At 57.2% G+C, this 15,635-nt stretch overlaps 1 protein-coding gene across 7 annotated transcripts; it reads right to left on the bottom strand.

Moving 5' to 3' along the window:
- Positions 1 to 701: 701 nt before the first annotated feature.
- SLC25A29 (solute carrier family 25 member 29) lies at positions 702 to 15,428 on the bottom strand. 7 transcript variants are annotated; one of them, XM_021941566.2, is made up of 7 exons: positions 15,071 to 15,406; positions 8,418 to 8,461; positions 5,219 to 5,290; positions 4,519 to 4,614; positions 3,739 to 3,779; positions 2,891 to 2,974; positions 702 to 2,629 (listed from the first exon to the last, which is right to left on the bottom strand). In XM_021941566.2, exons 3-7 carry the CDS (start codon positions 5,247 to 5,249, stop codon positions 1,871 to 1,873), a joined length of 1,011 nt encoding a protein of 336 aa, XP_021797258.2. In that variant the 5' UTR covers positions 5,250 to 5,290; positions 8,418 to 8,461; positions 15,071 to 15,406; the 3' UTR covers positions 702 to 1,870. The 7 variants fall into 7 exon arrangements, with proteins under 7 accessions (XP_021797258.2, XP_021797261.2, XP_021797260.2 ...); XM_021941569.2 differs by lacking the exon at positions 3,739 to 3,779; XM_021941568.2 differs by lacking the exons at positions 3,739 to 3,779; positions 4,519 to 4,614 and having other exon boundaries at positions 15,071 to 15,428.
- Between the last annotated feature and the right edge of the window lie 207 nt (positions 15,429 to 15,635).

Here is a 15,635-nt window from a genome sequence, read left to right as displayed (position 1 = left end):
CCAAAGTGCTGGGATTACAGGCTTGAGCCACCGCGCCCGGCCGGCACTAGGATTAAACAGGCACAGGAACTGGGGCCCCTCCCCGACTCTCCCTTGTCAGTGGGCAGAGCTTCTTGGCTCAGCAGCTGGGAGGGACAGCCTCCAGGGCTGGTGGTTGCAGAGGCTCAGGATGCCAAGGGCTAACTCCAGGAGGCTGAACAGAACTGCAGGTGAGGTGTGCAGTGAGACCCCCACACCACACCTTTGGCAAAGCTCCAGGAAGCGCTCTCTGACCTCCTAGGTCAGGTTAGGTACAGTTGTGCCCAAGTTGCCCGGGTGGCTGAAATAGTCAGCTCCACTCAGACCTCCCCTCCTCCAGGAAGCTGTTTTTGGGACACCCCTGTCCCTGCTGCCCCACCCGCCAGTGTCCCTCACCACAGGCGTCTCATTACTGGGATGATAGCAGAGGCAGTTCTGCTGAATGGCCAGGCTGCACCAGCGTATTCATAAGCTTTACATTCCAATCCTCTCGCCCTTCATTAGCTTGCCTTACAGATGAGAAAACAGGTTCTCAGACGTATCTGCAACTGCCCAGGTCACATGGCCAAGGCCGCTGTCAGGATCCGAGGGCACACACACCTCTGAGCTGGCCCCTTCGACTCCAGGGCAAGGGTGTTGAATGAAGCCCTTTCCTCCACCATATGCAAAGGCAGCTTCACCACTTAAAAAACAAAGAAAACTTTATTCCCTTGACAGTTTCTGTGCAGCGACACCAGGCTGTACAAAGCCCAGTGTCATCTTCATCAAGCACATTCCCCAGGATGCCTGGGACGGCCTTCTCCTGCCCCAGGCCCCAACTAGCCACCCCTGTGCCCACTATTGGACCCTGTGCCTTCACAGGGATGAAGCCCTGGCTCTGAGAATGCCTAGGAGGCACCGTTTGCTGGGGAGCAAGAGGAACTGACCTTTGGCTTCTTTGTGGCTGGAGGTGTTCCAGCCCTGGTGAGAGGGATCCCATATTGTTCTCTGCTGAGCCCTCTGCACACCTTGGGGGATCCTGGCCGGCGGGGATGGGTGGGCCAGAGGCTCAGTTGTCCATCAGCTGGCCATGTCCCCATTTTATGGACAGGCAGCCTGAGGCCCAGAGGTGGAAGGATTTCTCCTTGCCACAGCTGCATCACACTTGAACTGTCGAGACCTCCACCCACTGGCCTGTCTGCTCCCCACGCTAGTCCCGTTGGCTGATATGGTGCCTCCAGCAGACTCCATGGCTTCCCGGAGGGTGGAGGGTCCCCAGCTCACCCTCCAGCAGGAGTGGCAGCAGCTGGGGTACCCCTAGCAGTGGCATGTGGAGAAGCTGGGGTATGCAGAGGATCCAGTTCTGCGACACCAGGAGGCACACCAAGTTTTCCTCTGTCCCTAACACAGACCAGAGGTGGCCCACCAGCCTCCCGGGTGGAGTATGTGTGGAGTCAGGTCCCTGGGCAGCCCCTTGGTGGGCCATCAGAGACCCCTGGGAGCCAGCCTGCAGGGCAGGAGCACAGTGGCGTGACCAGGATCCCAGAAAGGGGCTGGAGTGTCTGCCTCAATTTCCAGGATAATGAATGGTGCAATGGCCTCAGCCAGGCCAGGTGCTGGCTGCCACTCAGAATAATCTCTGACCTTCGTGACTCTACAATGTGGGTATGAGGGTCCTTATGTCACAGATGAGAATACTGAGGCAAGTGAAGTTCTCGGCCAAAGCCACCCGGCTGATCAGCAAAATTCAGCCCAGGTCTGAGTGAGTCCACAGCCCCCGGCATCCGAGCAGGAGCACGGCAATCGACTCAGGGGCCAATTTATGGCTCAGGTTTCTGAGAAGGGGCCCTGGGGAAGGAGGGCGGGGTGAGTGTCACAGGCTGGAGGGCTGCGCCAGAGCGGGCCCCGCAGGGGCAGCGGAGGCCGCGGGCACAGCCTCGCCCTCGGGCCCGGCCTCTTCGCCGCGCGCGTAGGTGAGCACCACGGTGACCGTGGCGAAGGTGGCGGCGTTGACGGGGAAGGCGCGCAGCAGCGTGGACGCCAGTCCCCGTGTGAAGACGCGCCAGCCCTCGGCGCGGTAGCTCTGGCGCACGCAGTCCAGGATGCCGCGGTAGCGCGGGGCTCCCCGCAGCCCGTCGGCCTGCAGCCGTGACTTGACCACGTCCACAGGGTAGGTGGAGAGCCAGGACATGATACCCGACGTGCCACCTGCCAGCAGCAGCTTGGGCACCAGCAGGCGGTCGCCCGGCTCGCAGCCCAGCGCCCGCGTGAGCGCGTCGTAGGTTAGGAAGTAGACGCCGAAGCTGGGCGTCTCTCGCAGCAGCGTGGACACCATGCCCCGGTTGACGCCACGCAGACCCTCGTGCCCGTAGATCTGCACGAGGCAGTCCAGCGAGCCCTTGTAGGTGCGTGCCGGGCCCGCGTCCTGCAGCTGCAGCCGCGTCTTGGCCAGCTCCATGGGGCAGCAGATGACGCACTGGATGGCGCCCGCCGCTGCGCCTGCCAGGAACTGGTTGAGAGGCGAGTCGTGGCCCAGGGCCCGGAGGGTGTTGCCCTGTACCCCGAACACCAGCGCGTTGATGAAGGTGAGCCCCATGAGCGGCGAGCCCAGGCCCTTGTACAGACCCAGCACCTGCGGGGGCAGAGACGCCATCAGAGCCGGCAACACGCACCTCCTGGGCCCGCCACGTGGAGAGGGGTCGGAGGATGGCAGCCCCAGCCCACCCCAGGGGCTCCTGAGGACCAAGCAGAATTTCGTTGGAACCTAGGTCCTGATTGGCCTCCTGGCCATCCTGACACCTTCCTTCCTGGCTCTCTGGTCTGGGGTGGTGGCAGCCCGGAGACTGGTTCCCCATCCTGTGCCTCCCGAGCCCTACCAGCCCAGGCCACTCACACTCTCTTGCTTGATGATGGACTTGAAGCAGTGCAACGTCCCACGGTACTGAGGCTTCTCCACGCTCTGGACCTGAAGCCGCACCTGGAAGGAGAGGGTCCAGTGAGAGGCAGGCAGGCAGGGCCAGAGCACCCAGCTCCCGGGTCTGTCACTCAGGCTGCCTGGGAGGGTCTCCTACGGAGGCTGGGCACTCAGGCACAGTCTAAGACTTTTGTAATTCCAGGGCAGGGCGGACCGGGTATCTATGCCTTTTCAGGATGGGGTGCCGGTGGGCAAACAGCTACAGGGACAGGCTGCTGGAGACAGGGTAGGGGGTCCCCAAGATCTCAGACCAGTTGAGGTTAAGCCTCTTGGTTACACTATGGCTGCACAGTGCACTGCCGGTGGGGCATGAACGACCTCCTGAGACTGGCCCGTTCTCCAGGTGATGCTTGTCATACTGCTGAGTGGGCGGCCCATGTCCCAGACCAGGCTGAAGGTCCCCTGCCCTTATGTCCCATCAGACTGGCTTCGAGGCAATAGGTGCAAAAAGTGATGAGCCTGGCCGGGTGCAGTGGCTACATCTGTAATCCCAACACTTTGGGTGGCCGAGGTGGGTGGATCACTTGAGGTCAGGAGTTCGAGACCAGCCTGGCCAACATGGCGAAACCATGTCTGTAAAAAAAATTAGCCTAGCGTGGGGGCACACGCCTATAATCCCAGCTACTCAGGAGGCTCAGGTGGGAGAATTGTTTGAACCGGGGAGGCAGAGGATGTAGTGAGGTCACGCCACTGTACTCCAGCCTGGGCGAGAAAGCAACACTCCGTCTCAATAAATAAATAAATAAATAAATAATATAAGCAATGACCTTGGCTCCAGGAGCTCCTGCCTGGTCTCTGCCAGTAGCCTCTAGTGAGAACAGCAGTTACAAGTTAACAGAGCAGTGGCAAGAGAACAGCCAACAACCTCCTTGGGGACCCACATCAGCAGCTCTGGGGCCCGGGACACTGCTCAGGCCCCGCCGCCTCCGAGCCCAGTGGCCCAGAACCTCTTCCATGTCAAAGCGCTCTTTGTTGCCTATGAGCTTATCTCTGCTCGACAGGAGGCTCAGACTTGCAGAGCAGGGGGTGGGAGTAAACTAGGTCAAGTCACATTCTCAGGGGCTGATTCCCTAGGTCTGACTCAGAAATGATCATTCATACAGCCAGGGCCACAAAGCAAGTGCCTTTGGTACTAGGCAGCATGGGACAGGGGAGGGCTTCACACTCAATTACCTTGGCATTGGGACAACTGCCCCCATTTCCAAGATGGGAAGACTGAGGCTCAGAGATGTTTTACAACTTGGCCAAAGCTGTCTTCTCCAGGGATATGAGTGGCTGTGTTGGTCAGAGTGAGGGTGGGAGGGAGTGCTGGCAAGGGAGAGCCCTCACCGGGAACAGCCAGGCGTCTGCCCAGATTCTGGAACCTTTTCCAATTCTCTCCACCAGAATAGGTGGGCCCTCTATTGGTGAATGCACTTACAAAAAATGTTTTGTTAGGAAACAAGTACCATCTCAGTACGCCCAGGACCTCAACAGCTGGAAGCCAATGCTTCAAGATTGGCCCGAAGCACCCCTCCCACCCTGGAGGCCCAGTTCTTGGCCAGCACCTTGATGCGAGGTTTGCTGCTTTCCCTTCAATGTTCTGTGGTCTCTGGGGGGATCTCTCTGTTCCTCCTGCAGGCCCAACACTGGGACTAAGAGGGCTGTGTGAATAGAACCGATGTGACGTGGAGCTATCCCTTCCCAGGTTGGATACTCAATGCCACCTGGGTAGTGTTGTGAAGTCTTTGCAGGTCACATACACTGGGGAACGCCCAAGTCCAGCAGCTCGGGAATGTCAGGCTCAGGTCAACTCAGCTTTTCCCACCAATGTGGGCAGAGGTCTCTCCCTACTTTGCTTCTGACCTCTCAGTCTGTGACGAGCCCTCACTCTCTGGGAGAGGAACTGTGGCCCAGCATCCCAAGTCTTGTCATCTACAGCTCAGGCTTTTAAAATCTTGGGGTGACAGGCTCTCCTTTGAGGATTGATGGGAATGGACCCACCCCTGGGAAACTAGTCATTTGGACACAAGTTTAGGAAGCTCCCAGCTTCCCACAGGGCTGAGAGACCCCCACATGAGGACCCCCAATCCAGAGGGGGCTGATTTTTTTCGACCAGCCCGAGCCCCCACCCCAGGATCTGTGCTGGGCCCAAGCTTGTCTCACACCCTCCCTGTCCCCTGCTATGGAGGGAACTCTGGGGTTGGGGAGATGGGCACGACAGGGTGGGGTCCAGGCTGGGGTCTGGTTCACCTGGTCTGTACTTACTAGCGCTCTCCAGGGTGAGGCTTACGCCCATCTACAACAAAGTTACACTTTTGCTATGGATGGAGACAGCCCCTAGCTCAGAAAGTAAAGGCGGTTAAAGCAACACAAAATTTCAACATCACATCCAGGCACGGAGCCCCCACAGCCAGCCCCCACCCCCCCTCCCCATCCCCTGCCCAGGGATAGCCGGTCACCCCCTCATCACAGTTCAAGATGACTGCTCCCTGATGAAAGTGACTGTTTCCTGATTATTGTTGTATCCAAGGAAGCAGGACAGAAAATTCCCTTCGTGCAGAACCACGTGTGAAGGCCATGTGCTTCAGGACGGGGGCTGTGGTTCTGGACGCTATAGAGGAGATCCAGATCTTGGATTCTTTCAGTCCCAAGGGTCTGGGGGAATAAACTGTGACTGTCCCAGCCATGAGATAGTCTGTGGCCATGTGACAGTACAGACTGACATGGACTCGGGTCGCCCCTGATGATTCTAGGGTACAGCTGCAATTATATTAAGTTCAAACCAGGCAAAAGGGGCCCGTGGTGTTGGAAGTGAGGACAGTGGGCCAGGCCTGTCATCCCAGCATTTTGGGAGGCCGAGGCAGGAGGATCACTTGAGCCTGGGAGCTTGAGACCAGCTGGACAACGTATCAAGACCCCATCTCTACTAATAACTTTAAAAAAAAATTAGCTAGACATGGTGGTGTCTGCCTGTAGTTTCAGCTACTTGAGAGGCTGTGGTGGGAGGACTGCTTGAGCCTGGGAAATCAAAGCTACAGTGGGCTACTGCACTCCACCTGGGGTGACAGAGCAAGACTCGTGTCTCAAAAAAAAGGAGGAAGTTAGGCCAGTGGAAGCCTCGGAAGAAGGGGCGGGAGGAGTTGATAGGAGCAGGAGTGAAGACTTCCAGAGGGCTGGCCATGTTCTGTTTCTCCTGGGTGGCGGCTCCCCACGCCTGTGCTTTGCGATGACTTGTACACCTAGGATGTGTGCACTTTCTTTTTTTTTTTTTTGAGACGGAGTCTCGCTCTGTCACCTAGGCTGGAGTGCATGGCGCGATCTCAGCTCACTGCAAGCTCTGCCTCCCAGGTTCACGCCATTCTCCTGCCTCGGCCTCCCGAGTAGCTGGACTACAGGTGCCCACCACCACGCCAAGCTAATTTTTTGTATGTTTAGTAGAGACAGGGTTTCACTGTTAGCCAGGATGGTCTTGATCTCCTGACCTTGTGATCCGCCCACCTCAGCCTCCAGAAGTGCTGGGATTACGGGCATGAGCCACTGCGCACGGCCGGATGTGTGCACTTTCTAAATGTGCTGGACCTCAACTAAAAACAAACAGTAGCCAGGCGTGGTGGCACGTGCCTGTAATCCCAGCTACTTGGGGGTTTGGGGAGGTCTGAGGCAGGAGAATCACTTGAACCCAGGAGGAGGAAGTTGCAGTGAGCCAAGGTCGCACCACTGCACTCCAACCTGAGTGACAGACACAGACTCCGTCTCAAAGAAAAAAAAAGTTCAGCTTTTTAAGGTAGGTATGTCCAGATGTGATGCTGGAGCGACACAGTGGCAAAAAAAGAAAAAAAAAAAAAGGATCACAAATAGATCTTCTCAAAGACCACCCTCCAGACAGTGAAGTAGGGTCTGGGGAGTAAAATTTCATGGGCTGGAGAAACTCCTGTCCCTGAGTCACATCAGGGATGCTGCTCGCGGGCTCAGTGGCTCAGGACAGCGGAGCACCAGGACGAAAGTGCTCCCCGGCCTGCCAGGGGCTGCCTGAGGGGGCCGGGCAGGAGCCCAGCAGGTCTGGCCAATTCATAGCTCAGAGAGCCTAGGCCTCCGCGAAGCTGGAAAGAGGAAGTAAATGCGAGGCACTTCTTGGTTGCGAGAGGCATTCACAACACATGACGACGAGATATAAACACGGTGCAATGTGGACACTGCCAGGCTGTCCTGGGCTGCTCTGGCCTGGGGGAGGCTTCACAGGTGGCCTGGCCAGGCAGCGCGTGGGCACGGCTGGGGCCGGGGGCTGTGTGGGCAGGCTCTGCACAGCCTCCCTCTCGGCAGGCTGGTGCAGGAAACGTGGGGCCGCTGCCTGCCAAGAAAGCCTGGCCCTTCAGCCGCCTCCACAAACTGGATGGAAGAGTTGTGCTTTTCAGAGCCAGCATTTAATCCAACATAAATTATGCTGGTGAGCACTGGCACGATGACAACGTTTGAGCCCAAAGATACAGGGACCTGCCCAAGGTCATGCAGAAAACCAGCTGGCAGAGGGGCCTGGACCTGCACAAGGCCCAGGGACAGAGCTTTTTAAGGTCACAGCCAATGCATAAGGCCGGGCCCTCACTCTTGTGCTGGATGCAATCCAGCCTTATGGTAAGCAGTCACTGTCTCTGCCAACAAACACCTGGGCTCACTAGAAAAGGAGACCGGAAGTCTCCTGCCAACCCAGCTCAGGATGTGCATCCTGCCTTGCCTTCCCTCAGTGGGAAGAGGGGCCACGCGTAGTGCTGCCGGCAAGCACAAGGCTGGTCTGGTGCCCACCACTCACAGCTTGCCCTGGGGCCCAGGGAAAAGCGTGAGGAAGGGCCCCACTGCGCTACTTTCAGAACATACAGCCCAACCACAAGTGGAGGGTGGGGGATTTATTTGGGAATTGCCAGCTGGAGGACACAGATTTCCTTGGTTCCCGTTCCGGGGGGTCTGAGAACCTGGAACTCCGGTTTATGGAGGTGTGGGGTGTTGTCAAAGAACCGGCTAACAGAGCCCTTCCTCACGCCTCTGGCACGTGGGAAACTATCACTCGGACTCTCCGTAAGGATGATCACCACTCCGTGAAGATCATGTTCATGGGAGGTACAAGTTTTGGCTTTTTTGTATTTTCTCTCTGAACTTTTCTTTCTTTCAAGGAAGTGTTTGGGGGAGTTCTGCATGGGAACAATGTGGGTGCCCTTGCTCTGGGTGGGAGGAAACCTCAGCACCTCGGTCCCAGCTGGCCAAGCCCAGGATGGACTTGGCCATGAACCCAGAATGTGGATCAGCCCCAGCTGGGAGATGCCAGGACGAAGCAGCAGGAAGGTTCAGCCCGGCGCGGTGTAAAAAGCAGCTGCCCACCTGGAGCTGTCCACAGAAACAGGCTTCCAGCCACCCCAACCCTGTGAGCCTCTTTCCAATGTACGCGCCGAGAAAAAAAAGCAGCGATGAGACTCACCTTGACTGTGTCAAACGGGTGTCCCACAAGCACGCCTGCCACACCTGGAGGAGGAGAGGGGGACTTCTGACCCACATACCTCAGAAACGCAGTGCAGGGCACTGGGCATGAGGGGGTGCTGGCAAGGAGGACTGGCAGGAGCTCCTGCAGGGGAAAGGGGCATTGCCCAAGCACCTGTGGGTGCAGCAGGCAGATCCCGTGAGCCCCTGGAATCCTCATGTCCAGTGGGGGGGTATGCATGTGACATCCCAATGCCATGCCAGCATCTGTCCCATTGAGCGCTGGTGACCCATCTGCAGGCTGCTGCTCTCCACGGCGGACTGGTCTGGGTGCCTGACAGGGGAAGCTGTCCCCTGGGAGGCTGCACACACTATTTCTGGGAGGTCCCATTAATCCAAACACCTGACATGAGCAGGAGGCTCCAGGGATGCTGGATTTTGGGGTCAGACCCTCCCCAGATTTGAATTTTTCCCCTGCCACACATCAGCCTGGCGTGCTCACAAATGACTCTGTCTCTGGGTCTCACTTTCCTTACCTGTAAAGGTTTACCTCCCTCCCCCAGGGAGTGACGACCCCAGGTCGTGATGCAGTGGCTGACACCCCCGTCCCCTTCCCTGGGTGGGAGCCACCTCGAGCCCAGGGAGACAGTTTGTGACTGTGCGGTCATCCTTGGTTATTATTTCAGGTCCTGCCAAAAATCCAGCCCCTCTTGAAGGACAAAGGTTCACCCCTCCAAAATGGCTCACTAACACTTCTCAGAGTCCTAAACACTGTGTAGGTGGCAACCATCTCTGAGTCTTGCCACCACTGTGAGTAAGGCAACCTCATTATCCATTTCACAGGAGAAACAGGCTCAGTGAACTGACTCTGACTCCCTTGCTCCTCTCCCTGGAGTTTCACCTGGACATCTGTTCAAGCTCTCCTTTTACTGCCAGTAGTGTTTATGTATAATTAAAACAGCTAGCATCTGTTGAGTAACAAACTAACATTACAACCCATTCTCACTTTTCCACTTAATGCCTGTGGAAGTTACTATGCATCTCCACAAATTGAACTTTGTATCTTTACCTAACATCCTCTGCATCCTTTAATATTTTGGATCTGGCCAGGTGTGGTGACTCATGCCTGTAATCCCAGCACTTTGGGAGGCCAAGGCAGGCAGATCACTTGAGGTCAGGAGTTCAAGACCAGGCTGGCCAACATGGTGAAACCCCGTCTCTACTAAAAATACAAAAATTAGCAGGTGTGGTGGCAGATGCCTGTAATCCCAGCTGCTCAGGAGGCTGAGGTGGGAGAATCGCTTCAACGCAAGAGGCAGAGATTGTAGTGAGCTGAGATGGCGCTACTGCACTCCAACCTAGGTGACCCACAGAGCGAGACTCTGTGTCAAAAAAAAAACAACAACAACAAAACCTTGGACCCTAAAACCCACTTGATATTAACTTTAACTTTGCCAATTCTGCTTTCTCTTTGGTTACATGTGACTGGTATGATTTTGTCCAACTTGTAATTTTGGTGTCTTTGTTGAGACAAGATACCACTCTGTCACCCAGACTGGAGTGTACAGTGGCATAATCTCGGCTCACTGCAACCTCCATCTTCTGGGCTCAAGCGACCATCCTGTCTTAGCCTCCCAAGTAGCTGAGACAACAGGCACGAGCCACCACACCCAGCTAATTTTTGTAATTTTGGCAGAGACAGGTCTTGCCATGCTGCCCAGGCTGGGTTCAAGAAAACTCAAACTCCTGGGTTCAAGAAAACCCAAGCCTCCCCAAGTGCTGCGATTACAGACGTGAGTCACCGTGCCCAATGTGTAATTTTGAACCTTTTCTTACTATCTTGTTTTAGATGTTTTTTGTAAGCAACTATAACTGGATTTTGTCTAAAGCGGTCTGATTTTGCTGGAACAACTGAGGGATCTGACATTTTTATGCCACTTTATTTTATGTGAATGGTTTATTTTACTCCTTTTTCCATATTTTTGATGGTTTGGGAAAATTACTATTCATTCTCTTTCTCTTTTTGAGATAGCGTCTTGCTCTGTCACTCAGGCTGGAGTGCAGTGGCGCAATCTCGGCTGACCGCAACCTCTGCCTCCCAGGTTCAATTGATTCTCCTACCTCAGCCTCCCGAGTAGCTGGGAGTACAGGTCTGTCCCACCACACCCAGCTAATGTTTGTATTTTTAGTGGAGAAGGGGTTTTGCCATGTTGGCCAGGCTGGTCTAAAACTCATGACCTCAGTCATCTACCTGCCTTGGCCTCCCAAAGTGCTGGGATTACAGGCGTGAGCCACCACGCCCAGCTATTTATTCCCTTTCTAATTGTTAATTTGTAATTTCAGCAAAGGGTTACTTCCTGTTTCTAATACTTCTAATCATTATATAGAAACAGTGTAAGCACCGCCTCCCCCATGACTCTGTCTGCCTCCTTCTGTCCCGCCCACCCTAGTAAGAGCTACCGGAAGAAGGCTCCCATCCCTGCCACCTTCCACTGACATTTTCCTAGAGACCGCGAGACTCAATTCACAATTCCCTCTCCTTCCATCTTGGGGTCTCTACTCATCAACTGCCATTTCATTAGAGCCTTTATTTATTTATTTATTTATTTATTTTGAGACACTCTCACTCTGTCACCCAGGCTGGAATGCAGTGGTGAGGTCTCAGTTCACTGAAACCTCCACCTCCCAGGTTCAAATGATTTTTGTGTTTCAGCCTCCCGAATAGCTGGAATTATAGGCTCCCACTACCACGCCCAGCTAATTTTTGTATTTTAGTAGAGGCGGGGTTTCACATGTTGGCCAGGCTGGTCTTGAACTCCTGACCTCAAGTGAGCCACCTGCCTTGGCCTCCCAAAGTGCTGAGATTACAGGCTTGAGCCACCAAGCTTGGCCCAAAATCTATTTCTCTTTTTTTTTTTTTTTGAGATAGAGTCTTCCTCTGTCACCCAGGCTGGAGTGCAGTGGCGCGATCTCGGCTCATGCAACCTCTGCCTCCCGGGTTTAAGCAATTCTCCTGCCTCAGCCTCCTGTGTAGCTGGGACTACAGGCACGTGCCACCACGCCCAGTTAATTTTTGTATTTTTAGAGACAGGGTTTCACCATGTTGGCCAGGAGGGTCTCGATCTCTTGACCTCGTGATCCACCCACCTCAGCCTCCCAAAGTGCTGGAATTACAGGTGTAAGCCACCGAGCCCGGCTCAAAATCTATTTCTTAATCTGGTTGGGGAACAGTATGAACACTCTGGTGGAGAATCCTGGGCCCAGGCCAGCCTTGGTCCTCTGGCTTTCAGTGCTACCGATGAGAAATCTGCTGCCAATGTGGTGGTGGTGGTGGTGGTGTTTTTCAATTCTGTGGGGAGGTCACTGACATTTTATCTGTGGATTTCAAGAATGTCACCAGGAGATGCCAAAGGTGTGTCTTTTTCTTTAAAGTAACCCTTCCTGGAACAATACCAACACTTTCACTGTGCAGAAAATTTCCACTATTATTTATTCATCATATTCATCATCTCCAGACCTGCTCCCTCTTCTTCCAGAGCCTCTAACATTCACAGGCGGATGAAGAAGCAACCACCAAGCCTATCTTTTCTTTCGTGACTTCCATCTGGGTTTCTGGTTTTCTAGGAGGCCTTTGTATCCTGGAAACAGGAAATCCATCCTGTTTCCCACTTCAGCTTTTTAATTTTCTAAATTTGAAAATCTTAGTTCTAGAACCTCTTTTCTTGGGCAGTATCTGAGTTTCTCTGGGTTTTGGAAACTGAACACTTGCCCAGGATGTGCCGCTGGACTTTACTTCTCCCTCCAGCGGGGGGCGTCCCGAGGCCCCTCCATGTCCCCTGAAGCTAGGTCCAGCTATGGGGTCCCCTTCCTGTGGGTGCATGGTCACGCCTCTGGCCCCAGACCTGCCCAGGTGACAGCAACAGCAACAGGGCAAAGGACGGAGAGAGCAGAAAGACCCTTACCCCACTTGTCTCTGTTGGGAGGCCCCACTCAGGTCTCCCAGGACAGGCACTGGTTCCCACTTTCTCTTCTGACTTGTTTCAGCACCCTTCGGCAAGGGGCTTGGTCTCCTTCACCCAGAAGAACCCATCCTCAGGAACGGCATGGGTTGTGGGGCCGGCCTCCATTGGACCAGCCTCCTCACCACCTTCCTGAGCGCACGAGGAGGCCTCCAGTCACACCAGAAGCAGAACCCTGTCTCCCAACTCCAAAGCCACTGTCTACTGTCCTCCCTAAGCTTGGCTCCAGGGGCAATCCCCACCCAATGGTCCTCAAGGGCTGGGGCGGGTGGGGAGGAACCACTGTCCTGGGGATGGCTGGCAGCAGAGGTGGCTGCCTTCTCAGGGTTTCCCTCTCCTCCCAGGTTCTCCCACCCCTGGCTGAGCTTTTCTCTCTGTGCCTGCTTCTGTCCATGCCCCATCCAGAGCCCAGTGTTTCTGTGGCCTCAAGATTTGGGATGATCCCCCAACAGGGGAGAGGGGGGAGGCATTCGAAACCTTCCACCATGCGAGGCGTCAAGGATGCTGTCAGTCAAGATGCTGGCCCCGCCTCCCTGAGAAGTTAAAACACATGACCCACACTAGGCGAATAGTAGGGAGTGGATAGTCCCCCTCCCCAGCCACCAAGGAGAAGCACTGGTATCATCTGCCCTGAGCCTGCAGTTCCCAAGGTGGGGTGCCTCTGGGCAGGCTGTCAGTGTGACCCGGGCTGTGCCAGGGACCTGGAGCCTGGGACACGGTCAGTTTACTGTCCTGAGGGCCCATCCTGGCCATCAGCAGAGCACGTGGTGTGACTTTGCTCTAGTCCCTCCACCTCCCTGGGCCTAGGTTTCTCCGATGAGACCAGGAGTGAGCCCCCAGGTGACTTCTGTCCTTGTCCACCTGGGAGGCTCAGGCTTATGCTTGTAGAGCCTTAGCTGGGTGGCCATTATGTGCCTGGGGCCTGCACGAAAAGTAGGGCCTGAGGGCGGAGGGGTGGCCTGTGCCCCAGTGCTACAGCACCAAACAGTGCCAGTCCTTGACCTCACCCACAAACCTGGGACAGGGGGCATGGATATGATCTCTCCCAGGTGGGCCCATCAGGATGGACAGCGAAGGACATTCCAGGCAAGGAGGCAGAGGAAGGGCAGGCCAGGCAAGGAAGGGCAGAGGAGACCACAGATGTGCCTGGAGGCGTCAAGCAGGCCTGCCTTCAGGGAAAGTGTTCCTGCCCCAAACCCTGGTGTTTCCAGGAGAGCAGCACCGACGGTAGCGCAACTGCAGAAGGAACTCTGTCCCTCCGGGGAAAGAATCCCCACTCCCCAAAGGCTGGAAGGAGGTGTTGGCCTGGGGACAGCCCCTCACCCCCCACCCACTGGAGCTGGAAGTGGGTGGGGAGCAAGGGTGGAGCAAACAGCGAGATCGGAAGCGGGAGGGGAAGGTGAGAATGGAATCCGCAGAGGACACGCCCCCTCTGTCTCCAGGGCACCCGGCGCTAGGGAGAAACTCTCCAGCGATTAATAGCAAACTCTGGGCTTTGTGCCCCGCAGCTTCTGACTGGGTGACCGACCGGGAAGTTCTAACTCCCTTCAACGCACATCACTTCCCCAACACACTCCCTTTTCAACGAGTCTCTCGCCCAAGAAGAAGCAGGCTCCGACGCCACAGGTTTAAATACTTAAGGCCACCGCTAGCCACTCCCGCCAGGGCTCTCAGCGCTAGCCGGGAGCCGAGGCTTTATTCAAGCCAAATTCAAGTAGATGAAGAGCGAACAAGGGCAGGTGCTGGGGAGAGAAGTGGGACCAAACAAGGACAACCGGCCGGTCCTCTCTGCAACTCCCGCCGCCAACCACCCTTCCCCACCCCGTCCCCCGCGATATCTAACCTACCCTCCTGATGAATCCTGGTGAATAAATTAACCCTCAAGGTAAAAGCAGAGAAGCCAGAGGCCCAACAGAGAAGTACCGTGCCCGACGCCCACGGCTGGGGCACGGGAGAGCCGGGACTGCACGCCCTCCCGGGGACAACGGCATGGGAGAAACCCCAGGGCCGCGGCCGGGCCTCGGAGAAGGTGCCCCACACCGGCTCGCCCGGCCCACCTACCACCCCCCTTCCGCCCCCAGTAGCTCACAAAACCGCGTAGGAAGGGGCGGCGTTCCAAGGCGTGACTCGGCGCCTAGGGTCTGGCCAGAGCGGTTCAGTGCCCTCCAAGGCCAGCCGAGTAACGGGTCGGCCCCGTAGCTCGAACCCCGCTGGACAGTTGCGAGGGACGGGGTGGAGTCAGCCCCCAAATATACAGCCGGGGGAGGGGACCCTGTTTCCAGTGCGCGCCGGACGGGAATGGGGGAGGGGAGAGAGATGAGCCCGGGACCTCGGCGCGGGGGGCAGTGGGGCATCCTCCCGGCAGTCCTGGCCTCCGCCCAGCCACGGTGCTGCCCCGGCGCCCCAGACCTCCCGTCCGAGCGTGCCCGGAGAGAATAAAGACACCTGCCACCGTGGATAGCCCGGGCCTGAAGTCAATTTACGCCCACGAGAGCCGCCCGAGGCAAGAGCACTGTGGTCCCCATTCACAGACGCGGAGACCCCCGCCAGCGGGAAGGCGCGAGGCCAGGGCGTGTTGGTGGGCCGGCCTCCCTCCCCGGACCCCTTGCCCCGGCCAGGCCCGCCGCCTCCTTACCCCCAGCGCATCCAGCCAGGAAGTCCAGCGCCATGGCCGGGTCCCCGGCGAGGCCGCCCTTCCTCCTCGTACTCCCCCTGAGGCCCCTTGCCGGGCTGGGCGCCGTCGGGGTCCCGGAGCTCACGGTGCCGACGCGGGGCCTGGCCGCCCCTCCTGGCGCGGAGCCAGGGCAGGCGCGGTCGGGGACGGTGGGGACGGTGGGGACGGCGGCAGCGGCGGGGCCCGCACTGGTCCCTCGGCGGCGGCGGACTCGCTGGATCCCCTCCGGCCGGCGGTGCCTCACCTCGGGCCGCGCGCCCCGCCCCTCGCTCCTGCCGGCAGGGCCCGGGCAGGGGCGCCGAGCGAAGCCAATGGGCGGGCGCGGCGCGGACAACACCCCGGGCACCGCGCTTCGCCGCCGCGCCTCATTGGCCGGTCGTGCGCGGGCGGGCGGGGCGCGGGGGACGTGGCGGGCGCGCGGGCGGGGCGCGGGGGCGCCTCAGACAAAGAGCGCAATGGGTGCGCTGGTCCGGCGGGAGGGGACGCGCAGGGCTGCGGGGTTGCCCCGAGGACCCCCCGGAGTGCG

This window comes from Papio anubis, chromosome 7 (genome assembly GCF_008728515.1).
Source record: "Papio anubis isolate 15944 chromosome 7, Panubis1.0, whole genome shotgun sequence".
Taxonomy (NCBI): Eukaryota; Metazoa; Chordata; class Mammalia; order Primates; family Cercopithecidae; genus Papio; species Papio anubis.
Note: the sequence above shows the minus strand (reverse complement) of the source record. Positions and strands in the feature narration are given on the sequence as shown.